The sequence below is a fragment of the Phyllobates terribilis genome, unplaced genomic scaffold (genome assembly GCF_046119375.1).
Source record: "Phyllobates terribilis strain yellow unplaced genomic scaffold, ASM4611937v1 Scaffold_3__8_contigs__length_932513732, whole genome shotgun sequence".
Lineage (NCBI taxonomy): Eukaryota > Metazoa > Chordata > Amphibia > Anura > Dendrobatidae > Phyllobates > Phyllobates terribilis.
In genome coordinates, this window is record NW_027362763.1 from 890420519 (window position 1) to 890448246 (window position 27728).

The following is a 27728-nucleotide window of genomic DNA, read 5'->3' on the forward strand; positions in this document are numbered from 1 at the left end:
TCTGTATTTTCATGACTATGAAAATTGTACATTCACACTGAAGGCATCAAAACTATGAATTAACACATGTGGAATTATATACTTAACAAAAAAGTGTGAAACAACTGAAAATATGTCTTATATTCTAGGTTCTTCAAAGTAGCCACCTTTTGCTTTGATGACTGCTTTGCACACTCTTGGCATTCTCTTGATGCCATAAATTAAAAATGGCTTTAGTTTATACTAGGAAACCCTGGTGACAGGTCTTTCCCTTACAGAGGACTTGCCACCATGACAAGTCATATTTTATGCCCACTGCTTCACTTTCATTTTGTAATTTTTTTTAAATCTGCCATACAGCTCCAGAGATAAGGGCCTTCTTTTTTTAATGCTAATTTCAATTGTTTTTACCATTTGACTGTGGCTAACAGAGTAACAATGCACAGCAGCCTAAAAAGGCGCCCACAGAAAATCCCATAAGAAACATCCCCTTGGTAAAGACCATAAGACTAAGCACTAAATAATAAGGTCCCTATATCTAGAAGCATATAGCGGACTTAAAAAAAAAAAGAAAGAGAATACTCGGTGGAGCAGCAGGAATAAAACAAGAGCAAAATCTGGCCACTTTTGTCCTGGCGACAAGTCATCTTTAAAGTGCAATTTAATTTTTGATGACTTTTTGACCAAATATGGAGCATAAACATTTAGACGTTCTGAATAATTAACTACGGTGTTTGAATAACGTACTGTGCAAAAAAAACAAAACACAAAACCAAAAGAAATCACATATAATAATGTGGCATCTAAGTATGCAAATTAAAATGAGAAAAATTAAAAAGTAGAAGTACACAAAGAGGGTGCACCAATGAACATGGGATGAGATGTACAGTGCATTGTGAAAGTATTTGGCCCCCTTGAACTTTTCTAACTTTTGCCACATTTCTGGCTTCAAACAGAAAGATATAAAATTCTAATTTTTTTGGGAAGAATCAACAACAAGTGGAACACAATCGTGAAGTGGAACGAAATTTATTGGATATTTTAAACTTTTTTAACAAATTAAAAACTGAAAAGTGGGGCATGCAATATTATTCAGCCCCTTTACTTTCAGTACAGCAAACTCACTCCAGAAGTTCAGTGAGGATCTCTGAATGATCCAATGTTGTCCTAAATGACTGGTAATGATAAATAGAATCCACCTGTGTGTAATCAAGTCTCCGTATAAATGCACCTGCTCTGTGATAGTCTCAGGGTTCTGTTTCAAGTGCAGAAAGCATCATGAAGACCAAGGAACACACCAGGCAGGTCCAGATACTGTTGTGGCGAAGTTTAAAGCTGGATTTGGATACAAAAAGATTTCCCAAGTTTTAAACATTTCAAGGAGCACTGTGCAAGCGATCATATTGAAATGGAAGGAGTATCAGACCACTGCAAATCTGCCAAGACCCGGCCGTCCCTCTAAACTTTCATCTCGAACAAGGAGAAGACTGATCAAAGATGCAGCCAAAAGGCCCATGATCACTTTGGATGAACTGCAGAGATCTACAGCTGAGGTGGGAGAGTCTGGGAGAGTTTGTCGTACACTGCACAAATCTGGCCTTTATGGAAGAGTGGCAAGAAGAAAGCCATTTCTCAAAGATATCCATAAAAAGTCTCGTTTGAAGTTTGCCACAAGCCACCTGGGAGACACACCAAACATGTGGAATAAGGTGCTCTGGTTAGATGAAACCAAAATCAAACTTTTTGGCCACAATGCAAAACGATATGTTTGCCGTAAAAGCAACACAGCTCATCACCCTCAAAACACCATCCCCATTGTCAAACATGGTGGTGGCAGCATCATGGTTTGGGCCTGCTTTTCTTCAGCAGGGACAGGGAAGATGGTTAAAATTGATAGGAAGATGGACGGAGCCAAATACAGGACCATTCTGGAAGAAAACCTGTTGGAGTCTGCAAAAGACCTGAGACTGGGACCTGAGATTTATCTTCCAACAAGACAATGATCCCAAACATAAAGGAAAACCTACAGTGGAATGGTTCAAAAATAAACATATCCAGGTGTTAGAATGGCCAAGTCAAAGTCCAGACCTGAATCCAATCGAAAATCTGTGGAAAGAGCTGAAAACTGCTGTTCACAAACACCCTCCATCCAACCTCAATGAGCTTGAGCTGTTTTGCAAGGAAGAATATGCAAGAATTTCAGCCTGTCGATGTGCAAAACTGATAGAGACATACCCCAAGCGACTTGCAGCTGTAATCGCAGCAAAAGGTGGCGCTACAAAGTATTAACTCAAGGGTGCCGAATAATATTGCATGCCCCACTTTTCAGTTTTTAATTTGTTAAAAAAGTTTAAAATATCCAATAAATTTCGTTCTACTTCACGATTGTGTCACACTTGTTGTTGATTCTTTCCAAAAAAATTAGAATTTTATTTCTTTTAGTTTGAAGCCAGAAATGTGGCAAAAGGTAGAAAAGTTCAAGGGGGCGAATTACTTTCACAACGCACTGTACATATTGTTCCTTTTCTTCTTCCGATCTACCATATTTGGATGCCACATTTTGTCAGTAGATGAGCTTTATTGTTTATTTGGATAGTTTATTACTTTGAATAGCTTTCTTATTCTATAGTGTGATATCATATGTGTATTTATATGTTTTCATACTCATACATCCTGCTTTATTTATAATCAGAGGAAAGTTAGTGGACTTACAGGGAACCTGTCACCATGAAAATGCAGTCTTATATTCAGACCCCATGTTATAGAGCAGGGGGAGCTGAGCAGATTAATATATAGTATTGTGAGAATGTTTCAGTGCTTTTTCTGGGATTTTCGGTCCACTGGTCGATCCTATAAGTGACTGACAGCTATGTCTGTATGCACAATTATACAAAGAAAGCTGTCAGTCACTGATAGGACCGCCCACTGGACCGAAAATCCTAGAAAGAGGTTTAAATGATTAACACACAGGTTATGCTGAGTTTTTTCTCACAAATGTATTTAGCAATCTGCTCAGCTCCTCCTGCTCTGTAAACATGGCACCTGCGGATTCCACTACATTTTCATGGTGACAGGTTCTCGTCAAAGGGAAAATATGACTTATAAATTTAAATGATGCAATATTTTTAGACATTTCATTTGGGTGTAATCAATAAAGGTTGTTTTATATAATTGTAGGAACATGTAGTTGAGTGTGGCTATATGTTTTTGTATGCCCATTTCTTTCTTTATTTAATTTTTGGGTGATTTTAAATTTGTAAAACTAACACCTTTATCATCTTTATATTACTCCTATTATTTATTACTAATTAAAAGAATCTATTGAAACATTTTTTTCTAAATCTATTTTTTGACTTGTGCAGCCATCTGATACATGTCTGCAGCCCAGAATTCTGATAAGACATCAGCAGCAGTCACTATAAACTGTAAAATGATGATAGTTACAGTCAAAATAAGCTGTATAAGTTTCTTTTGCTTCAAAAAATGCCTTAAATAGACGCCTTAAACTGTTTATATGGACTGGGCAAAAAAAGGCCCTATTTTTACCAACTGTCCTGGAATTTGGGGATGGTTATCAACCCTGTATACTATAGATTACCAACCCATTGTGTAGATTTTGCTCCTCCAGGGGTCCTTATATACATGCATTATAAATCACTCCAGCGTTATAATTCAGATAGCTTTACACTGCTGCTTTGCCGTCCTCCAGGCGTCCACACATTGTCTGCATCCTAAATCCACATATTTGTCTTCATATAAATTTACATCTACATTCAGATGCAGATTTATCCATTAATTCATGTTCTGGCAAATAGTGGAAATAGCTTCTCAGTGAAAATCTGCAGCGCTTCCTACAATCTTCACATATTATTTTTTAGAAAAGAATAAGAATATTGTAATGCCTGCTTATAAGTAACACTAGAAGCTTAGTACTTCATAGAATCATAGAATGGTAGAGTTGGAAGGGACCTCCTGGGTCATCTAGTCCAACCCCCTGCTCAAAGCAGGATTCACTAAATCATCTCAGTCTGTCCAGCCTCTGTTTGAAGACGTCCATTGAAGGGGAACTCACCACCTCTCGTGGCAGCCTGTTCCACTCATTAATCACCCTAACTGTCAAAAAGTTTTTTCTAATATCTAATCTGTGTCTCCTCCCATTTAGTTTCATCCCATTGCTTCTAGTCTTTCCTTGTGAAAATGAGAATAAAGATGATCCTTCTACAATGTGACAGCCCTTGACATATTTGTAGACAGCTATTAAGTCTCCTCTCAGTCTTCTTTTTTGCAAGCTAAACATTCCCAAATCCTGCAACCGTTCCTCATAGGACATGGCTTGCAGACCAGTCACCATTCTGGTCGCTCTTCTCTGAACTTGCTCCAGTTTGTCGATGTCTTTTTTAAAATGTGGTGCCCAAAACTGTACACAGTATTCCAGATGAGGTCTGACCAAAGAGGAGTAAAGACCGATAATGACTTCACGTGATCTAGACTGTATGCTTCTGTTAATACATCCCAGAATTGTATTTGCCTTTTTTACTGCTGCATCACACTGTTGACTCATGTTCAGTCTATGATCTATTAGTATACCTAAGTCTTTTTCACATGTACTGTTGCTTAGCTCTATTCCTCCCATTCTGTATATGCTTTTTTCATTTTTATTGCCCAGATGTAGTACTTTGCATTTTTCCCTGTTAAAAACCATTCTGTTGGTTGCTGCCCACTGCTCCAGTTTATTTAGGTCTTTTTGAATCCTCTCTCTCTCTTCTCTAGTATTAGCTATCCCTCCTAGCTTTGTGTCATCAGCAAATTTAATCAGTTTACCCTCAATTCCTTCATCTAAATCATTGATGAAGATGTTGAACAATACAGGTCCCAGGACAGAGCCCTGTGGTACCCCACTTGAGACATTCATCCAGCTGGATGTGAGGCCATTTACAACCACCCTTTGAGTCCGATCACTAAGCCAGTTATGAATCCACCTAACAGTTGCCTGGTCCATTGCATACTTGGTCATTTTTTCAATAAGGATGGTGTGTGATACTTTGTCAAATGCTTTGCTGAAGTCAAGATATACTATATCTACAGCATTTCCCTGATCCACCCAGTCAGTGATTCTGTCATAGAAGGAAATTAAGTTAGTCTGACATGACTTGTTAGTTACAAACCCATGCTGACTCTGGTTAATCACTTCATTCTTATCCATGTGCTTACATACATGTTGTTTAATAATTTGTTCAAAGATCTTTCCTGGTATAGAAGTCAGACTCACCGGCCTATAGTTCCCTGGGTCCACCTTCTTCCCCTTTTTGAAGATAGGAACAACATTTGCTCTTCTCCAGTCTTCTGAGACTTCTCCTGTTCTCCAAGAATTTTCAAAGATTATGGAGAGTGGTTCTAAAATTTCTTCTACGATCTCCTTCAGTACTCTGGGGTGTAATTCATCTGGACCTGGAGACTTGAACTCATTTATGTTAGCTAAATATTCCCTCACAATCTTTCTGTTTACAGATAACTTGGATTCTTCTATTCATTTTCTTCATTTTTTTAGGCAGGTGAACTCTATAAGGAAAATTCTACATTAAAAGGTAATATACACACTCTGGAGGAAACCATTAATGTCAATGAGACAGAATCTAAAGCCAGCCGAGAAACCATAATGAAGCTGGTCTCTGAAGTGAACAGAGAGAAAAAAAAGAATATTTCATTTATCCAGCAAATAGAGACCCTGCACAAGGTTTGTATGTACAGTCTCTGTGATAGATTATGTTTTGGGTAAAAAAGCAAGTTACCACTTTGAATGTACTGTATGTAAGAGTGCTTTCACATTGCGTTCAGGCACTCGTTTGGTGGTCACGTTGAGGCTTACGTCCGAACCCCCCGCAAAACGGGATTTGGACGTATGCGCCCACAGGTCCACAAACTATAATGGTGCTGGCTGAGCGAATGTGTGCTCTGCCATGCATAATTTTCAAGCGTATACGCCTACTGGAGACAGACACTCAGACGTAGTAGGCATATACGCCTGAAAATAATGCATGGCGGAGCGCACGTTCGCTCTGCTGGCACCATTATAGTCTATGGCCCCATCAGCACATATGTCCGAATCCAGTTTTGCAAGGGGGTTCAAATGTAAGCCCTAATGGGACCACCGAAGGGTGCTGTAACGCAATGTGAAAGTACCCTAAGGGGAAGTTGTTGTGTTAGAGGATCACTGTAGGCTATTGTAAAGGAAAAATATGTTGTATTAGTTCTTTGGCACCATCTATTTCCGCTGTCAAACATCATTGCTCTGACCCTGCGAGTGGCACTGACTGCAGAGCGGGTGGCTTTGGTGACATCACTGGGCAGCCTGTTCGCATTTTGCTCTGACACTTGGTGGGGCATGCTATGGCCTGCTGCAACATCATTGTCATTTGTGTACCTTGAGCTGGACAGCCTGTATTGCTGGTAAGCCTATAGTAGGGACTGTCAGCAGTCCTAATCCTGCGCACACAGCCCTATTTAAATTTCCCTCTGACACTCAGTTCTTTCCAGTTATAGGTTTTAATATTGATTCTGGTGTGCTGTATCTGTTTCCTGATCCTAATATTGCATCTGCCTTCTATACACTACCCCATCTGTCTAAACCTTGGATTGCTATTTGATGCTGACCCGGAACTGAATTAATCCTTTATTTGCCTCACCATTCTGTCTCCGATTCCTTCTACCTGGTTCAGACCTTAGCCATCCTCTTAACCACGGTGCTGCCACCTGATTTGTCCATTGTCCTAGCTTCTGTGGTTCTGACCCAGCTACTCTACTGCCAACTTGCTTTGTGACAAAGGCTCGATTCCTGTATGGTAGCGAAAGGAATAAAACTGAAGTGCTACCTTAAACCTGTTAAACAGAGCAACTAAAACAAAGACTGGCCATGGCAGGGCTTTTAAGAGTTGCCAGATTTCAACTCACAGTCCATAGCAGCTTCCACACACAGTAGACTAAAAATACTCACATTGCATTACTCAGACTACTGACTACCAGCAAACTTTTGCTAAAATTATGATTTGTTATGTTGGATTTTTTTGCCATTTAATATCTGCGTTGGTGTATGTAAATGTTGTTTAGCTAATCCCATTCACTACTTTTTGTAGAGTATGTTGTACTTTTGTATGAAAAGGGCTCTCTGTTAGACAGTTCAGTGGCTGTGTAGGGGGAAGAGGGTGGATAAATTGTCATTTTTTTGGGAAGTATGACATAAAGTGCGTGATAGTGCAGGAGAATAATAAGCAGACCTGTTCAGAATCAAGAGCCCTACTGCTTGAAAAAATTTTGATGAAAGTGAGCATGTATATTCAACCCATTTTTTGAAGACCTTGTTTGGATTGTGTGATAAGAAAATAAATTATTTGTCTCATTCTGTTGTGTTAATTTCAGAATTTAGAAAGTGTTACTGATGCCAAGCACGCTCTTGAAAAGGAGATTACAATCCTCACCGATAGGTTAAATGCATCACATCGAGCCTGGGAGGCCAGCAAACAAGAGCTAAACCAGATAAAGAAGAGCACTACTGAACTAGATGTGACATTGAAGAATAGTCTAGGAGAGGTCAAAGCATCAAGAAGCTTATATGAATCTTTCAAGGAGGAAGTTGCAGCCGCTCTCAGTCGAGACCCTGTAACTGTGAAGCCAAAAGAAGAGGTTATTTTGGAGAGGATTCATGACTTGTGCAACAGGACAGAAAATAAACAAATTGTAAGTTTGTTTCAACAGCAATCAAACTATAGTATTACTGTGTATCCTTGTGTACTGTAGTTTCCATGAAGATTTAAGTATATGAACTGAAACGGATCTCTCCAGGCATCTGCTAAACCATATTAGTCCGTCAGGCTGTCGGATAGTAAAATTTGAGTCCAGTAGCTGTTTGCTTTACAGCATTTTAGCCAATTCTTTGCATTGTGATCATAGGCTTTTGTGCCTCTGCTTAAAATGGAACTGCACTTTCATAAAACTTTGCTAAATCAATAGTACAGGCAATTATAAAAAAACTTTTCCCCTCCCCCTGCCTCCTGAACTCACCATCCACTGTGAAAAAGCAACTGAAGTCCGTCTTGCTCAGGGGAGAAGGACTGCAGATGCCATATGACACAGTCCATCGTCCTCTATGGAGAAAGTAGGGGGTAAGATGAGGGAGCAGTAGGAAAGGGAACAAACAAACAAAAAAACATTGTGAAGAGCTCTGTAATAATTGTTTTTTCTTACATCAGAGCTTGATTCAGATCAACATAGCTCGGCTCTGCTATATAATGTCATCCATGTTGCTGCTGATTGTCTCTATGAGCTAAAAAGTGAATGAAGAGCAAACATTCCCCTCTCTTTGATGTACTGTGTATGGGAGAAATCACTACAGCTTGCCCCCTCCCCCCCAGCAAACAGTGGATTTCAAGTTACAGATGGAGCATACAGAGGAGAAAACTGGTGAAAATTCAGGATAGAAGCCATTTAATGGCCATACATTGTATTATTCTTCATGTACACATAGGACAGCTTTATCTGAATAGTTGTTTGAAAGCACAGTCAGCCTTTAACCATAGACACCTATTGTATGTCTGGTGTTATAATGCAAGTCAGAACATTGTGGTGCTTTTATCACAGCATGTCATTCCCACTGCACAGTTTGCGCCTAATTGACATATAAATATGAATAGATTTTATATGAATACACAATGTAACTATGGGTATATTGAAGTATATAAATGCATATACATATAGTATTGTCAAAAGTTTGGACACACCTGTTCATCCAGTTTTTTTTTTTTTTCTTATTGGAATGTGCACATTGTAAATTCAGACTCAAGGCAGCAAAAGCACAAAAGAATATCTATTAGTGATGAGTGAGCACTAAAATACTCGGGTGCTCGATGCTCGGGTCGAACAAATTGGAATGCTGAAGTGCTTGACCAGAGCAACGAGCCCAATGTAAGTCTATGGGAAACTCGAGCATTTTTCAGGTGGCTCCCCCTGGCGGTCTGCAGAGGCCTAAAAATTGCCCAAATCGATGGGAACAGTGCTCAAATGACATGGAAACAGCATGGGGAAGACCCCTGGAAGCATTTCTGACTCCCAGGTCACTGCTGTGAACAACGTTGTCAGAGGAATTGCGCCACTTTTACAGACTCACAATAAAACATACAAAAACTAAACCAAAATGGATTTTCCTGGGTAATATGTTAAGGAACATCCTTTCCAGGGTAATAACTTGTATATAAGGCAAAATAAATAACCAAAACCAAAAATACACCTCCATACCTTGGGCTATGGTCGCACATAACGTTTTTGATGCGTTTTTGCACTTTTGCATTGCTTTCAATCGTGACAAATGCATTCACAGGGAGATGTCATTTTAACATTTTACAACCTTATCTGGCCATGTGGTGTGTGACACATGATCAGACACATCCTGTTTCATTTATGAAGGAGGGACTCTGAACGTCACAAAGCCTATTTTTATAGGGCCATCAGGCGGACTTTACTATTCTTAAAGGGCCAGCAGTCGGCCCTCACCATTGTTAGAGAGCCATCAGCCGGCTATTCTTTGTTGTTCCCATTACTAAAGAGTGGGTCTCCTATACTATTATTGCGTATGCAGTGAGTGGCAGGGCTGCCCAAAATTTGGACGCACCCCAATTCCCTTTTGAAGAAATTTAGAGGAGGACCTCCTGAAAACAATGTTCCCATTATTAGGAAGAGGGTCTCCCATACTGTTTGCCTATGCAGTGAATGCAAGGGTTGCCAAAATTTGGAGGCACTCCAATGCCCCTTGGAAGAGACGTGGAGGTCAGAGGGTCTCCTGAAAACAATGTTCCCATTATTAGTAAGTGGGTCTCCCATTGTGTTTGCCTATGCAGTGAATGCAAGGGTTGCCAAAAATTTGGAGGCACTCCAATGCACCTTGGAAGAGACGTGGAGGTCAGAGGGCCTCCTGAAAACAATGTTCCCATTATTAGGAAGTGGGTCTCCCATAGTGTTGGCCTATGCAGTGAATGCAAGGGCTGCCAAAAATTGGGAGGCACTCCAATGCCCCTTGGAAGACACGTAGAGGACCTCATGAAAAAATATTTCCATTATTAGGAAGTGGGTCTCCCATAGTGATGGCCTATGCAGTGAATGCAAATGCTGAAAAAAAAATTGGGAGGCACTCCAATGCTCCTTGGAAGAGACGTAGAGGGCCTCATGAAAAAATGTTCCCATTATTAGGAAGTGGGTCTCCCACAGTGTTGGCCTATGCAGTGAATGCAAGGGCTGCCAAAAATTGGGAGGCACTCCAATGCACCTTGGAAAAGATGTGGAGGAGGGCCTCATAAAAAAAATATTCCCATTAGAAAGGAGCGGGTCTCCTATACTTGTAATGCTCATGCACTAAGTGTATAGGCTGAGAAACATTTACCACTGGGGGGTATACATGAACATACTATATAAAAAATTTTTTATGGGCATCATAAACACTCTTTAAAAAAAATTATGTGTGTTGCATCACGGACCACGGTCACCCTGGTGATATGGTGGTGGAGGATGAGGAGAAGGAGGAGGACATGAGCAATTAGCCAAAATCAGGAAGCGTATACCCATGTGTGGGTGTGAAAAGGTGCATGGAAATACACCTCCCAAAAAAAGACACTGGATTTGAGTTTATGTTACGCTGCTATCATTCGGTGGTGTTGAGAAGTCTGGCCCAATCCAGCCCTTGTTCATTTTTATAAGAGTCAGCCTGTCAGCATTTTCAGTTGACAGGCAGATGCGCTTATCAGTTATTCCCCCAGCGGCACTAAAAACCCGCTCTGATAAAACGGTAGCGGTAGGGCAGGCCAGGACCTCTTAGGTGTAGAGAGACAGTTCATTACATGTGTCCAGCTTGGATACCCAATAATTATAAGGCACAGAGTAATCACGGAGGGCGTTGGTACGGTCAGCAAGATACTCCCTCAGCATCTTCCCAAACGTTGCACTCCTTGTAAGAGTACCCCGCGCCTCAGGGCCTGTGCGATGGGAGGGGCTGAGAAAACTCTCCCAGAACTTTGACAGTGTTCCCCTGCCTCTGCTGGATTGAAGTTGTGTCTCTCTCGCCTGTACTCCTTGGTTGTCCAACGAACTGTGACCTCTGCCGCCAGCTTTTCAGATGGGATTTTTTTTAATAGTTCCACAACAAGGGCCTTCTGGTACTGCCCCATTTCTGTAGACCTGTCCGCCTCAGGAATAAGAGATATAAAGTTCTCCTTGTAGCGTGGGTCTATAAGTGTCACCAACCAGTAATGACTGTCATCCAAAATTTTGAGAACGTGAGGGTCACGGGAAAGGCAGCGTAACATAAACTCAGCCATGCATGCCAGACTGCTAACAGGCAAGACTTCCGTGTCCTCACCAAGAGGACGACTGACCATGCTCTCCTCCTCCTCCTCCCTGTGCTCAGGCCATCCACGCTGAACAGACGGTATGACAGTTGTGCAGGCAGTACCATCTATAGCGCATGAAACTAGCTCCTGTTCTTCCTCCTCCTCCTCATTGTCACCCAATCCACGTTGGGATGAGATGAGGCTGGGCAGTGTGGAATCACCCTGTATGGTTCCTTGCTCCATCTCATTGTGCTCTGCCTGCAATGCATCCTCTTTGATTGTGAGTAGAGAGCATTTCAGAAGACAGAGAAGCGGGATGGTGACGCTAATTATGGCGTCATAGCCGCTCACCATCTTGGTGGAGTCCTCTAAGTTTTGGAGGATGGTACAGGTGTCTGACATCTATGTCCACTCCTGAGGTCTTATGTGTGAAGTCTGAGCTGAATACCGAAGGCCTTGTTGATGCTGGTAGTCAACAACTGCAGTGTAGAAGCCGTCCCACCAGCGGCAAGGTGACCCTAAATTGGGACGGTACCTATACTGCCTATATTAAAAACCTTACTGTATATCAAAGTTGAAGCAATGCATATAAAAGGGTAGACAAATAGGACCGGGTCCCAACTCCAGACCACCCAGGCCCGTGGTAAGCTACATATATACCAGTCAGCTCAACAAAGGGGATGCCACACCCTTAAATTGCACAGAATGCAAACAAGACAAAAAACCAGGCAATGTGAACTGAGGTCTAAGATGGTAGACATGCAAGAAATAGGAGCATGTTCACACTAGCAAAAAAGAAACAAAACCTACAAAAGACAAAAATATATCTCATACCCTACCATCATTATATATAAATGTAAAGCAAAGTTGCATAATAAATATAGGGTACTTAGTGAACTATTTTTGATCAAAAAAAGTATACAAGCCGTCCCACCAGCGGCAAGGTGACCCTAAATTGGGACGGTACCTATACTGCCTATATTAAAAACCTTACTGTATATCAAAGTTGAAGCAATGCATATAAAAGGGTAGACAAATAGGACCGGGTCCCAACTCCAGACCACCCAGGCCCGTGGTAAGCTACATATATACCAGTCAGCTCAACAAAGGGGATGCCACACCCTTAAATTGCACAGAATGCAAACAAGACAGTGTAGAGTTCCAACGCGTGGGGACATCACACACCAGTCGGTGAGCCAGAAGCTGCAAACGCTGCTGAAACACGGCAAGGGCGGCGGAAGCTGTAGCTGACTTTCTAAAATGGGCACACAGGCGGCGTACTTTGACAAGCAGATCCGGCAGCTCCGGGTAGGATTTGAGAAACCGCTGAACCATGAGGTTAAGCACATGGGCCACGCATGGTACGTGTGTGAGCTCGCCTCGCCTCAGAGCTGCCACCAGGTTCCGGCCATTGTCACACACAACCATGCCTGGCTGTAGGTTCAGCGGTGTGAGCCACAGATCTGCCTGCTCTTTCAGAGCTGTCCACAACTCTTCAGCATTGTGCGGTTTGTCACCTAAGCATATTAGCTTCAGCACAGCCTGTTGCCGCTTGGCCGAGGCAGTGCTGCTGTGCTTCCAGTTTGTGACTGATGTGGTCATTTCGGAGATGGAAGCTGAAGAGGAGGAGGCGGCTGAGGAGGATGAAGTGCAGGAGCTGTAGACTGTGGGGGCAATCCTGATTGACCTAGGGCCCGCAATCCTTGGCGTCGGGAGGATGTATTCCGTCCCAAGGTCTGACTGGGTCCCAGCTTCCACTATGTTAACCCAGTGAGCCGTCAGCGAGATGTACCGTCCCTGCCCACAAGCAATTGTCCACGTGTCCGTGGTTAGGTGGACTTTCCCTGTAACTGCATTATTGAGGGCATGGCTAATGTTGTGGGACACGTGCTTGTGTAATGCGGGGATGGCACACCGGGATAAATAGTGGTGGCTGGGGACCGAGTACCGAGGGATGGCCACCGCCATGAGGTTGCGGAAAGCTTCCTTCTCCATGAGCTTAAAAGGCAACATTTCAAGCGCAAGCAATCGCAAAATGTGGGAATTTAGTTGTGTGGCCTGTCGGGTGGTGGCTGCGTAGTTGCCCTTGCGTTCCAAGGACTGGGGTATGGACAACTGAACACTGTGCTGGGACAAGGACGTGCTTGCTGATGGTGCTAGTTGAGAGTGTGCAACGACAGATGCAGGGCAGGAGGCATCTTCGTATGCACTATGGACAGGGGATTGGCTTGCACGCACAACAGTTTAAGAAGCAGCGGTGTCACCCGTAGACACTGTTCCTGGACCCTGGGGTTCGGTTCACAAAGTCGGGTGCTTTGCTGCCATGTGCCTGATCATGCTGGTGGTTGTCAGGCTGGTAGTTTTGCTGCCCCTGCTGATGGTGGCCTGGCAGGTTGTGCAAATGGCCTTTTTGGGGTTATCGGCAGAGTCTTTAAAAAACAACCACAGTTGTACTGGCAACTTCCGTCATGTTGGTGTTACGGGGAACGGTTGCCCGCCTTCTGTCTGCGGCCACCAAACTGCTTCTTCCTGCCTGTTTGGGTGCTCTGCCTCCCTCCCCCTGTGTGCTGCTGTCCTCGCTCTGCATGTCCTCCTGCCAGGTTGGGTCAGTTACTATATCATCCACCACCTCGTCTTCCACTTCCATACCCTGGTCCTCCTCTGACTTTCTGACAATTGTGTCTAATCATCGTTCACCTCTTGTGACATTTTCCCACCGTCGCCTTCATATGACCGTGGCTGCTCAAATATTTGGGCATCGCTACATGCGATCTCCTCTTGCCCCACTTCAAGTGGACCAGGCGAGAGGCCCGAATCTATAAATGGAAAAGTGAACAGCTCTTCGGAGTGTCCAAGTGTGGGATCAGTTGTCTCTGGGCACTCGGCATGGTGGGAGGAAGGAGGATCAGGGTGAGGAATATGCGGTCCAGACTCACGGCTACTGAGACTTGACCTTGTGGAAGACAGGGTGGTGGTGGTGGTGGTTAAGTGACTGGAAGCATTATCTGCTATCCAACCTATAACCTTTTCACACTGCTCTGTGTTCAGTAGTGGTGTTCTGCGGTCCCCTATTAATTGGGACAGGAAGGTCGAGCGAGAAGATGTGGCTGTTTGTTGTGGCATAAGTTCAGCTTGCCCATGGCCTTGGCCTCTGCATGCACCATCGCCATCACCATCATGTCCAGTTCCCTGTCCCTTTCCCATTTTAAATGGAGGACAATATCTTCCACGCTCACTACAAATGGCTGAATTTGGAGCGAACTTATATGTGATCCATTTGACGGACAAACCACAGTTTTAAATAGCTGGCCTGTAGATAACTATTTTTAACAGCGCCGACCTCGTGTCAATAAGTTCGCTGATACACTGCAACAAAATTTCAATGGAGGCCAGAAATGGCAATATTTTCAGCGCAATTATATGTGATCCGCGTGATGGACAAACCACAGTTTTAAATAGCTGGCCTTTAGGTAACTATTTTTTAACAGCGCCGACCTCGTCTCAATAAGTTCACTGACACACTGCAACAAAATTTCAATGGAGGCCAGAAATGGCAATATTTTCAATGCAATTATATCTGATCCGTGTGACGAACAAACCATAGTTTTAAATAGCTGGCCTGTAGGTAACTATTTTTAACAGCGCCGACTTTGTGTCAATAAGTTTACTGACACACTGCAACAAAATTTCAATGGAGGCCAGAAATGGCAATATTTTCAGCGCAATTATATGTGATCCGTGTGACGGACAAACCACAGTTTTAAGTAACTAGATTTTTAGCGCTGTAATATGGAAAGGACCTGGCTGTATTCTGCAGTGCCAACAAGCAAATGGAGCAGAAAAACGGTGGTCTCTGGATTGCTTATTAAACAATTAATCAGGATTAAGATAAAAAAAAAATATATTCCTGGCCCCTGATACCTGGGGCTAGTTCTACAAATATCTACAAAAGCACCAGCAGACAGAACTGGAATGGGCCCTCTTGCTATGTGCACTGCAGTCTGCTATATACCTTGCCTGACTGCCTAGCACTGATATCTCTGCAGCTGGATTAGTCCTCGGAAGGATTGTTAGTTGAGATGGATATGTGTCTCTAATATAGTCTGATATACCTACACTAACTAGAAACAAGCAAATCTCTCCCTAGCTCAGCAGCAGCTCTCCCTACACTGTCTGATTTCGGAGTGACTGTGACAAGCATGGCGGCGCCAGGTCTGATATAGACCTGATGACGCTGTGCAGCCAGCCAATCACTGTAATGCCACAACCAACATGGCTGCGGCATTACAGTGTGTGGCAGACAATCCCTGCATGTTCATTGGCCCTCTAAAGAGCTCCAAACATGCAGGGAGGGGACTAGAGTTCCAGCCGAGCAACCCCGGAAATACTCAGTGAGCGCCGAGCATCTCGAGCAGTGAGATGCTCAGGCGAGCACCGAGCAGTAGCGAGCATGCTCGCTCATCACTAATATCTATGGAAACAAGTAGGAAAGAAACACGAGTGAAACGCACCAGAATCTAGGCTTGATTTATAATTTGCATCACTTGTGTATTTTGTCTTGTGGTATTCATTGGCGTTTTGTGCTCCAAATCTTTCAAAACTGCGCATGCAGTTCATCATATTTGTGCAAAGTCAAAAATGGTCTATATTTTTTTCTTCAACCATTTTTTGCAACTTCTTAATGCAAAAAGTTGAACGCTTCATAAAATGGCGTGAAAACTTTGCCAAAATATATAGCGTTTATAAAATGACTCCATGGGGGTAAATGGGACTGGAGTGCATTTGTGACATTTTGAAAAGTCGCAATGATAAATCAGGCAAAAACATCTGAAAACCCTAAACTCTGCCCAGAGTGTTGATTTAAAAAAAGACAGGCGAACACATAAAAGAGTGACATTAAATAAGGCGCAAATGGTAAAATGAATATGGCGCAAATAAAAAAAGTGCAAAACACTAAAAACTTGTCACAAAACAGGCACAAATGCAATAATGAGTCGGGCCCCAAGTCTTAATTCTTAGATTCTTCAAAATACCCACCCCTTTTTCTACGATGACTGCTTTCCACATTCTTGCCATTCTCTCAAGCAGCTTCATCAGGTAGTATCATGGAATGGTGTCACGCTGGTGGATCATGGACCCACTTGGCCACGGGCAGGGCTTACCCTGTGGCTAAGCGGCTACCTGGTTTTCACTAAAGCCCTTGATGGTGGAATTAGGCTTGAGCTGCAGTTACCTGCCAGGTACTACTCCAGGGCAGTCCTCAGTACTGCTGCAGCTGACCCCAAGGGTAAAGATCGCAGACACGGACTCGGAGTTCAACATCATGGGTAGAATTGATGTCGGAGCTGGCTCAGACAGAACAGGATTAGGTTCAGACAGAACAGGATTAGGTTTGGATAGAACAAGATGTTCAGATGGGAAGGACTCAGGCTTTAGACGAGACAGGTAGCGGAACACTGGCAGAGGATGCAGATGCAGGTTCCGACTGGATGGGTTCAGGACTCAGGATTAGTGTCTGGCCGGAGGGAATGTGTGTGCGATCCTGCAGAAACCCCCCATAAGTGACCTCATTTTACAAACGACACTTCCCCAATAAATTTATCTAGGGGTGCAGTGAGCATGTTGACACCACATGTGCCTCACAGAATTTTATACCATTGGGCGGTGAAGAGAGAATTACATTTTTACAACTCAAATGTTGTTTTAGCCCCAAGTTTTTAATTTTTTTAAGGGATAATAGGAAAAATGGACCTCAGTTTGTTGTGCAATTTTTCCCAAGTACGCAAATACCCTACACGTAATTGGGAACTACTTTTCAGCTACAGTTCAAAACTCAGAAGGGAAGGTGTGTCATATTGTAGTGCAGATTTTACTGTTACGGTTTGCGGGTGCCATGACCCAGTGGAAGAGACCCTGAGGTGCCAAAATAGCAGAGTCCCCCCCCATAAGTGACCCCATTTTATAAACTACACCTCTCAATTAATTAATCTGGGGGTGCAGTGATCATATTGACACCACAGGTGTGTCACAGAATTTTATACCATTGGGTAGTGAAGAAAAAATAATTACATTTTTACTATATAAATTTTGTTTTAGCCCCAGATTTCACATTTTCACACTGGGAAATGGGTAAAAATGGCACTTAAATGCCACATTTCTGCTGAATGTGGAAATACCTCATGTGGCTGTACAGTAATGCTTAGCCACACAGAGAGACTCGGGACGGACGGAGCGCTATTTGCCTCATTGAGCACAGATTTTCCTAGAATAGCTTGCGGACGCCATATACAGAGCCCCTAAGTCCTAGAAGAGCAGAATCCCCCCTAAGTGACCCCATTTTGGAATGATACCCCTTTGGGAATTTATCTACAGATGTAGTGACGATTTTGACTCCATGGGTGTTTTCCAGAAAAAAGCAGCAGTGGATGTTGCTAAGTGAAAATTATGAATCTGCTATTGTAGTGACCAGTATGCTGTAGTGACCAGTAGGTTATGCCCAGCTCATTCTTCTGTAGACACGCACCCATAAATTAGGCAGGCTCTCATCGCTACAGAAATGCCAAACATGTGGATGCTAACTGCGGCACACTGGAGCTCAGAAGGGAGGGGCGGCATTTGGATTTGGGAGCACAGAATTCGCTAAATTTCTTTTGGGGGACGAGGAGCCATAGTGCTTTTCCAGAGCCTTTGTACTACCAGTAATGTGGAAGTCCCCTATATTTCCATTAACAGATGACGGACCTGAGTGGGCACTTGCTTTTTTTGTGGATTGATTTGAAGCTTTTGTCGGGAACATTTTGCATAGCATTTTGGATCACATTAAGGCCACGGCCCCACTATCAGTATTTGGTTAGTATTCGGTCAGTATTTTTTCTCAGGAGTGGGTGACAAAACCAGGTGAGGAACAATCAGAGAAAAAGTATAATAGAAACAAGTGCACCACGTCTGCATTTATCATCCACTCCTGGTTTTGGCTCCCACTCCTGAGATAAAATACTGACTGAATACTGACCAAATATTGATAGTGGGGCCGTAGCCTTACGCTGAGCACTCACATCATGGTTTCAATCTAAATCTTGGAGTGACGTGATTCAGATGATCAAAAAAATCACTGCACACCCTAAAGTGGTGCTCAAGAAGGGACCGTGCCCTGTCACATGTGAAAATAACCTTGGCACTCGAAAAAATTCTGCTTAAGAAAATTTATTACAGTCCATATTAATATACAGTAAACATACGTTAACGTTTCGGTCTACACGACCTTCTTCAGTTGACCGTATATTCGTATCAATGGTATAAGGGAAGATAAGCTGGAGGAGTCAACTAGGACAGCCTGCTAGGGAGCTCGTAGGGGACTCAGGACCGGCAGCGCAGCATCCACCGTTAACGTATGTTTACTGTATATTAATATGGACTGTAATAAATTTTCTTAAGCAGAATTTTTTCGAGTGCCAAGGTTATTTTCACACGTGATTCAGATGAAACCCCCGAGGGATCCAATCACTCTAATGAGACAGCAGAGTTACTCTGGACTCTGTCTGGCCTCTGTTCAGCATTATCCTTTTCAGAAGTACACAAAACTATGGTCGACCGCGCTTTTATGCACATCTAAAAAGAGGAACACCCCCAGATCATAGGCCAGACTGCGTCTACAGTTTCCTCATCTGCCTCATTATAGGGAATCTTCCACCGGGGGTTCTGTCTGAATCACGTATTTCAGTAATTTACATGGAAACCCCGATGTAGGCGCTCAACATAGAGCACAGGATAAATGTGAGCCGAGCCTTACTGCGATCTTTGGGAGGCAGAATGAACAAATCAACAGCAGGTAAAGAATTGGTTTTATTCATTTTTTACGCCGTTCCTCGTGTGGTATAGGTGATTAGATTACTTTATTCTTCGGTCAGTGCGATTACAGCGATACCAGATTTATATTGGATTTTTATGTTTGGCTACTGTCACACACTAAAAGACGCTTTTTGTTGCAAAAACAAGTTTTTATATAGCCATATTTTTGGAGCTAGAATCTTTACCTATATTTCTGCTGGCAGAGTCTTGTGAAGGCTTGTTATTTGTGTAACATGTTGATGTTTTGATTGGTACCATTTTCCGTGACATAACGTTTTTTGATCACTTTCTATTCCGATTTTTAGGTGGCAGAATGAACAAAAACCAGCAATTCAGGAATTGTCTTTTTTTATGCTGTTCCATGTGTGGAAAAATTGATAAGGCAGCTTTATTTTTCGGGTCAGTACAATTACAGCGATACCACATTTATATAATTTTTTTATGCCTTGGTGCTTTTATACAATTAATTTATTTTTTAGAAGAAAAAATTTTTTTTCCTTTATTCTGAGAGCTATAACTTTTACTTTTCTGCTGATGGAGCTGTGTGGCAGCTTGTTTTTGCTGGACAAGATGACGTTTTCAGAGATACTATTTTTATTTACATTCGTCTTTTTGACGTTTAATTCCACTTTTTGTTTGGCGGTATGATGAAAAAGCATAGTTTTTTGCAATGCTTTATAACTGTCAGTGTTGCACTGACACAAGCGTCTTAGACTATGCTCTGGGCATGGTCTAACAAGGTGGCTAGCCTTGTGACCTGGATGACATTATGACTACCTTGGGTCACCATGGCAACAATTGGGCCCTCACAATGACATTGCGGGGCGCCAATCATAGGCGAGAGGGAGCCCCCTCCCTTTCCCTGCCTTCTAAATTCTGTGATCGATATTGATAGCAGCATTTAGGGGGTTAAACTGCATGGGGCGGTGAGAGTCGGATGTCGGCTGTTATGTCAGCTGAACACCCGACGGCGCTCGCACAGCTCCTGTGCTTGCAAAATCGCCAGGACGTAGCCTTCCATTCCATGGCGTATGGGATACATCCAAGGTCGGGAAGGGGTTAATGTGTGCACATACTCTTGGTGTTTTAAAGTAGCTAAACATACAAGATATATATCTGATATTTCTGTAATCTCACTGACCCAAAGAATAAAGCCATGATGTGATCACTAAACTGATCACTGTAAACTGTGGGTTATTTCTTCTGTCCTGTCCTCTACGCTGAGAAATTACATTGCGGTATATGTCTAAAACTCTGAAAAGCAGGAAACCTTCTGATGGAACCATTCACAATAATGAGGCACACGGAGACTCTTTCGAGTCTATATGGCCTGTGTTGACTCCGTCTGGTCTCTGTTCCTGTGGTGTCTGGTGTTTTATGTCATGTACAAAAGCGCAGTATAATACACTTTTTAGCATAGTCAATGTGTACAGAAGAATAAGCTGGGTACTATGTATTAGGGATATTAGCAATTCACTGTGTACCAACTGTGTGCTTAATTATGGAAAACGCCTTAGGGTCAAATAGTCACTTCATCTGTAAGTGGATTCCCAGAGATGTGTATTTTCCAAAATGGGGTCCGTTGTGATAGAGTTCTGCACCTAGGACCTCTGCAAATGTATACAAACCTCCTTTCAGGTCCATCATCTTTGAATGTAAAATGTGGTGTTTTCACATTTCTGTTAGCTCAAAGACTCTGGATAAGCGATTTGGCCCCTACTCCCTTACACCAAAAAAAATATCCAGGCAAATCTCTTCTCCCAAATCTAAATGCCCCCATACCTGCTGAGCACCACAGTGTGCCTAAACAGCATTAAGCGTCCACATGTTTAACATTACTGTAGTGAGAAGAACCCACTTATAAATTTATGAGGAGGGTATCTCCAGAAGCACAAGTTGTGCACAATGTATTAGGAATATTAGTAATTTACACTGTGCAATAACTGTACTTACATGTGGAAAACACCTTTGGGTCATATTGTCACTTTATCGTAAGTGAATTCCCAGAGGGATGTAATTTCAAAAATTGTGTCACTTGTGATGGAGTTCTGCTGTTCTGGCACATTTGGGGTTCTGCAAATGGCACATGCAAACTATTCTAGCCAAAACTCTTTTCCAAAATTCAAATCAACCTCTTTCCCTTCTGAGCTCAGAAGATTCAGATTGCTGAGCTCAGGAAAAATTGTGTAACAAAGTATAGGGTTAATTTTCTCCTACTTACCCTTGTGAAGATGAAAACTCTAAGGTTAAAGCAATATTTTAATGGAAAACATGTCATTTTTTATCTTCTCGGCTTGATGTTATAAAATTCTGTGAAACCCCCAAGGTGTCAACATGCATACTGCACCCCTTGTTGACTTTATGGAGGAGTGTAGTTTGTAAAATAAGGTCTGATAAAATAGGGCGAGATTTCAATCTGCGCATGCGTAGCTAGCTACTGGTGCCATTTTACTGAGAACAGTTGGGTGGTCAATCTGCGCTTGCACCGCCACCAGCATCATTCTATTAAAGCCTTCTGGGAGGTCAATCTGCTCAAGCGCCAACTGCGGCGAGGACAGCAGCGACACAAACTTTCAAACAGAAAGCAAGATACAGACACCAGAGACAGAAGGAGGGGCCGAGCCAGAAGCTGAAGACCCAACCGATTGTACTGCTCTTATGCGCCTAAAACTTATTACACCAAAACTTCAAATACTGATTAAAGAACAACCACCATGTGGATTTTGTTCACTAAGGTATCTATTTAATCTGTAGAACAGCGCCATTATGGACGTGCCTTCACGTTAACATGCAAAATCGTGCTGACACATTCTCTTTAAGCAGTATGGTTTCAAAAATGGGTTTACTTTACTCAGGGGCTCTACTAAAGTGACATATCATCAACAATCTATTCCAGCCAAAATTACACTCCAAAAGTCAAATACTTGCATTCTGAGCCCTGCCGTTTACTCATACAGTAGTTTCTGACCACAAATGGGATATTGTCATATTCAGTCGAAATTCAATAAAGTGTTAGGTTCGTTTTCTCCTGCTACTCTTGTGAAAATAAAAATTTTGAGCATTTTCCTGAAAAAAATTTAATTTTTTTCATCCACTTTACATAAAAAAAAGTATTTTTCATTTGAATATATTATTGGTAAAAAATAAACTCAATTCTAAATATAATTATAAAATAAGCAAGAAAAGGGCTTTTATTAATATGGAAATAGATATGTAAATTATATGCTAATACAGCTATCAATAAAAAGTCACCGCCATTTCCCTGTATACCTAGTGGCGCTATGTCACTCCACAACACGAAAGTGACGTATCTGCTCTGATCAGCGTGGTCTTGCTTCTCAGAACAGATACCATGTTGAGTGTTGTAGAGTGAATGTGCGCCCTGCTCTCGGGGAAACAGTGCTATTTTACTAGAAGAATTTTCCCTGCCTGTCTGCAGATTCACTACCATCGTCACACTGGTCTGTGCTCTGATCGGAGTTAAAACGCTCCAATCAGAGCAAAGAACAGTATGATTGTGATAGACAGAGAAACTGTTGTCAGGCAGCGACAGTTATAATAATTTAATTATCCCTTCTGGAGCGGCAGTGAGCGGTCTTCTATGCAAGAGAAGTGATATTCCTGGGGGCCGCGAGTAGAACAGTTCCTGGTCCCTCTCTTCACTAAGCAGTGAGATCTCGCAAGTTATATGCTTAGTGAGGAGAGAGATGCGGAAGTGTTACTATACATGCTGCTCCCAGGAATATCGCTGCACTTGCTTAGAAGACCACTCACTGCAGCTCCACAAGCAATCAGCAAATTACAGTTGTCCCTGCTAGTCATCTGTTTATCGCTATCACACTGGTCTTTGTTCTAATTGGAAGTTTTCATTCTGATCAGAGCACAGACCAATGTGATAATGATAGATAGTGAAGCTGCAGACAGGCAAGAAAAATTCTTCTAATAAAGTAACACTGTGTCCCCGGGAGCAGCCCGCTTTCGGTCTCTCTGCCTGTGCAAGTGCATTAGAAGCATGCATGGTGCAGAGGGTTCAGTGCCCTTTCTTTTGAAAAATAGGTACAAAAACCAAAGTTTTTAGATAAATACTTACTTTCAAAGCAGTCAGTATCTATCTAAAATAAGTAAACATGCTGTGACGAAGTCACTGGCAACGTACTGGAGGGAGGATGTGTAGCACTGAGATTGTTAGCACCAGTAATTAAACATAGGAAAAAGATTCCTGCACATGAAGGAATAAGGGGTTAATCAGCCATCTTTACTGCTAAGATGATTAAACACCCGTAGTAAGGCAGGAGGTCAGAGGATAAAATTCCAGCCTTTTAGAGCATTTGTGTGTGGGGAGTGCATGGAGCTGAAAGCTCTGAGCTGTTTTATCATGTGAAGTAAACACAATCCTTGGGTTGTTTATTCCTGAAGTGGACGGATGCCCATAGCAACAAGGACTGTGCCATATGTTATGTTTTGTTTTTCTTGTTAGGCCGGGAAGACAGTGTTTGTTTTTGCTAACATTGCTGTGGTTTATGTAGTGCTCTTAATAAACCACAGAAGATTTAAAGAGACAGTGTTCCTGTGTACCTCTACAGTATGTGCAACCAAGTGAGCCGAACTACCACAATGCATATATAATTATATATTTTTTTTTAACAAAGCTAAATTTCTTGTGTTAGGTTAACAAAACCACCAGCATATTGTTTTGAATACTTTGAGGGTTGTGGTCTTATTTGGGGATTTTCTGACATAGGTCCCTTAAAGTCACTTCAAAAGTTCAAGTTAAAAATGTTTGTCATGTTTCATATATTTTCATGAGCACAAATCATATTGACTTCAATGTGCCACAAACATGAAGTACAATGTGTCACAAACAAACTGTCTCAGAATCACGGGGATATCTAGAAGTGTTCCAGAGTTATTACCACATAAAGTGGCACATGTCAGAATTGAAAAATCTGGCCTGGTCAGGATGGTGAAAACTGACTTTGGCGGGAAAGGGGTTATAGGCTGATATAGTACTTGCCATTGTTTTTTTTAGCATCTGGAAAAGGAAACAACCTTCAAAGTATTTAGACAAAACAGAAAAAAAAACAGTTAAACTTACAAGTAACTAATCAAGCCACAGTCCTAACTATACCGAGACCATTCTAAAAATTAATGGAGTTGCATCAATGTAAATTCACCTAGTTTATTACTCACGGTTTTGCTGTAGATATAGCAGCAGAGAATCTGCCCAGGGCGATTTTTTAATAACCTGATTACATATAATATTGTATTATTAGGAAACATAATCTGTCTGGAAAATTGGTCTGAGATCAAGCAAAAAACGACAATTTGTAAACTCTGGAACAGTATAGACTGAATTGTATTATGCGGCTATACAATAGTTAAACTGATTTGTGAATACATGCTGACTTAGCAAGTAATCTTTACTATATATATGTGCCAAGTTCGCCAGGGTCAATATTCAACATAGCGCAGACAGGGGATAGAAGGAGGATGGCTAGAAGTGTTGTTCACAGAAGAGAAAGAAAATGAGGAGTGGAGTTGAAGACCAGGAATTCCCCAGTGCTGGGCCTGTGTATTCAGCATATTAATGTCATCTTATTGAGTGTTAGGGAGCTAGAGAAGGTCTGACAAATGGTTTTTAATATAATTATCCCAGGTGAACCACATCACCTGGAACCTATCCATTTTCCCTGATAAAGTAGCTGACAATTTCTAATTGATCATATACCAAAAAATACGTCTCACTTCTGAGAATCCAAATACCTGTTTTTTTCCATGATACAGCAATTGTCTGCTTCACTGCCAAGAAGACAAATATTAGCATATGGAAGTGACTTGGTATATTTGTGACTTTCTTATTAAAAATGGGCTTCCCTGGAATTTTTAAGTAGGCTGTGTCCTGTAAGAGAGTTAGGGTATGGAAATATGCAACCAGCCCAAGCCATTGTGATGTAGGGCAGAGCTACTGGATATACATTAGATTTCAAAAAAGCAATCCAGACAGGACCCCAGCACCCGCCTTGCTTCATTGACAGGAGTCAAGTACCACCTCGTGAGAAGCTTAACATTGGTCCCCTTCATTAGAGTATTTAACAGCCCGATTGTATTGGAGGACCTCAATCGTGACTATTCAGCCTTTCACAACTCTTTGCCCAGTCAGCTTTTCATTTTTCAACATATGGTAATTGACAGACTGGTCTTGGGAAAAGCATGAAAGTAAAAAAGATAAAAAGGTGCTGGGGCAGTGGGGAGCCTGACGACAATGTTGGTCAAACTATGCGAGCACAAGAGGAGGAACACCATTCTTAAGCAGAAAGAAGATGAAGTATTTTATCTGCGGATAACTAAATAGTTACCCACTCGGTAATGAATATTTTTTCCCTGAGTAGTAAACGGCTTGATTCCAAAGGTGGTTGGGCTTTGGCACACCCTTGTAAGGCCAGCCACAATCCAGGCCCAGAAAATACTATGGTAGCCAAGCCCTAAAGGAAAAAGTGAATTATTGTGCATTGTAAGAATGAAGATATTAGTTTCACTGATTGCTTGACTGAATTCCATATCCAGAGAGAGTGGGCCAGAATGGGATTGGTGAGGAAAGATAGCAACTAAAAGCAGAGTAGTCACAATAACTTATGTATTGATATTGAGTGACATGCTGGAGCCTTCAATATCAGCCAAAGGGGGGGTTTCACAGCTGTGGGGTAGATAGCCAGCTGGACTGTCTGTGCCACCTAAGTATTTATTAATCTTAGGGACTCCCTATCCACTCTTCAATTTATGTTGACTAAGGGCGCAACCATGGTGCCAGAAATGCATTAGAACAGTTTTATTCTCGTTTTCCCCTTTTTAATGAACAAATAATGTTTTTTGCCATTTTACCTGTTGGAGTGCCGATTTCCTCCTCCTTCCTTTCTACGAGGCTGTGCACACCAGCGGGAGTGGCACCCTCCAGTGAATTATCCTCACCTCATCTGGATCCAGTGTTGCAGCTCCCTGACTCGCCTCTCCATAAGATAGCACATTAACTCTGGGAATAACCCGTTGGCATAAAAATTTGTAAGTCAGTCTCTAGAAAATCCAGACATAATAGTTGAGGACTGAGATTGGGAGCACCTGAAAAAAGATATAGTAGCTTTGGCAAAAATATAAATTTTAATGCATGCTCCTGTCCCGGCCACAACATGTGATATTATCTTCAGTTCTCTAAAATAGCCCTAAGATGTCTCAGTGTTTCAGGTTACTAAGCCATGTAAAATTTTCACATCATTGGTTAAGCAGAGGTCAGATATTCAGACTGAGATTTCAGAATGGAAACTACTGAAGAGGAGATATTTAGAGCATTAGATTTAGCATGGTTGACCACTAGATCAGAGATACACTCAGGTGAACAAACCTGTACAAGTTTAAGCAAGTGGGGATATTTCAGCAGATTATATGCACAGTTTATGAATTATAGAGACTTTCTTTACTCTCCAAATACTAGGATCTCAGCAGAAATGGATTGCTAAGGGCTCAAGAGCTATGATAAAGAGCAAGGGTGGGAGCTGGCAACTCTTGACGGGTTGCCCTAATGATTGGGAAGAGGTCAGAGCAAAACTGAAAATTACACATTTTAATGTATGATGCATAAACAACAAATTAAAGAAGCGCTCTAAGGCTATGGCCCCACTATCTGTATTTGGTCATTATTCGGTCAGTATTGTTTCTCAGGAGTGAAAGCCAAAACCAGGAGTGGGTGATAAATGCAGAATTGATGCACTTGTTTCTATTATACCTTTTCACTGATTGTTCCTCACCTGGTTTTGGCTCCCACTCCTGAGAAAAAATACTGACCGAATACTGACCAAATACTGATAGTGGGGCTGTGGCCTAAATAAAAATGTTGCCCTAAACCTTTCTAAATATGTGTGTAGTGTAAATGCATTAATATACAAACATGGACAAAATTGTTATACCCCTCTGTATGGGCTCGTGGACATAACGGTAATAATCAGACGAGTGCTATCCATCGTTTTGACAGATAGCACTCGTTCCTACAGTATACTATGGGGCTCTGCACATTTCTGATTTTTTCCTCAGACCGACTCAGACAAGTGCACAGCCCCATAGAGTAACGGGGGCGGCGAGTGCTATCCATCAAAAAAATCGCAGCATGCATGCATTGCCTCTGGTAAGGATGGCACTCAACCATTCATGTCTATGGGTCTGTGGGAAACATCAACCTCCACTTGGATAACATCTGAGTGTGGTCCAATTTTCACGGACACACTGAATGGAAGATGGAGAATTTTTTTTTTTATTCTCTACATCTGAGAAAATCAGATCACACTCTGATCAAACTCTGGTCAGAGTTCATTGGTTGTGTGAATATTTTGGAATACAGATGGGCGAGCCAAAGCCTGACACTGATACAGAGTGCACTGTATACTGTATACTACTAGTATACTACTAAAGAAACTGTGTAGAAAGAAACGCTTTCCATTTTATACTCTGCAGTACTGATGAGCGAGCATTAAAATACTCGGGTACTCGTTG

At 42.1% G+C, this 27728-nt stretch overlaps 1 protein-coding gene across 1 annotated transcript in view; it reads left to right on the forward strand.

Moving 5' to 3' along the window:
- CCDC170 (coiled-coil domain containing 170) overlaps positions 1–27728 on the forward strand; it is a 252314-nt gene that overhangs the window by 145642 nt on the left and 78944 nt on the right. The window contains exons 7-8 of the mRNA XM_073672707.1: positions 5528–5713; positions 7393–7710. Of these exons, the coding sequence (XP_073528808.1) occupies positions 5528–5713; positions 7393–7710 (504 nt within the window). The remainder of the gene's footprint in view (positions 1–5527; positions 5714–7392; positions 7711–27728) is intronic.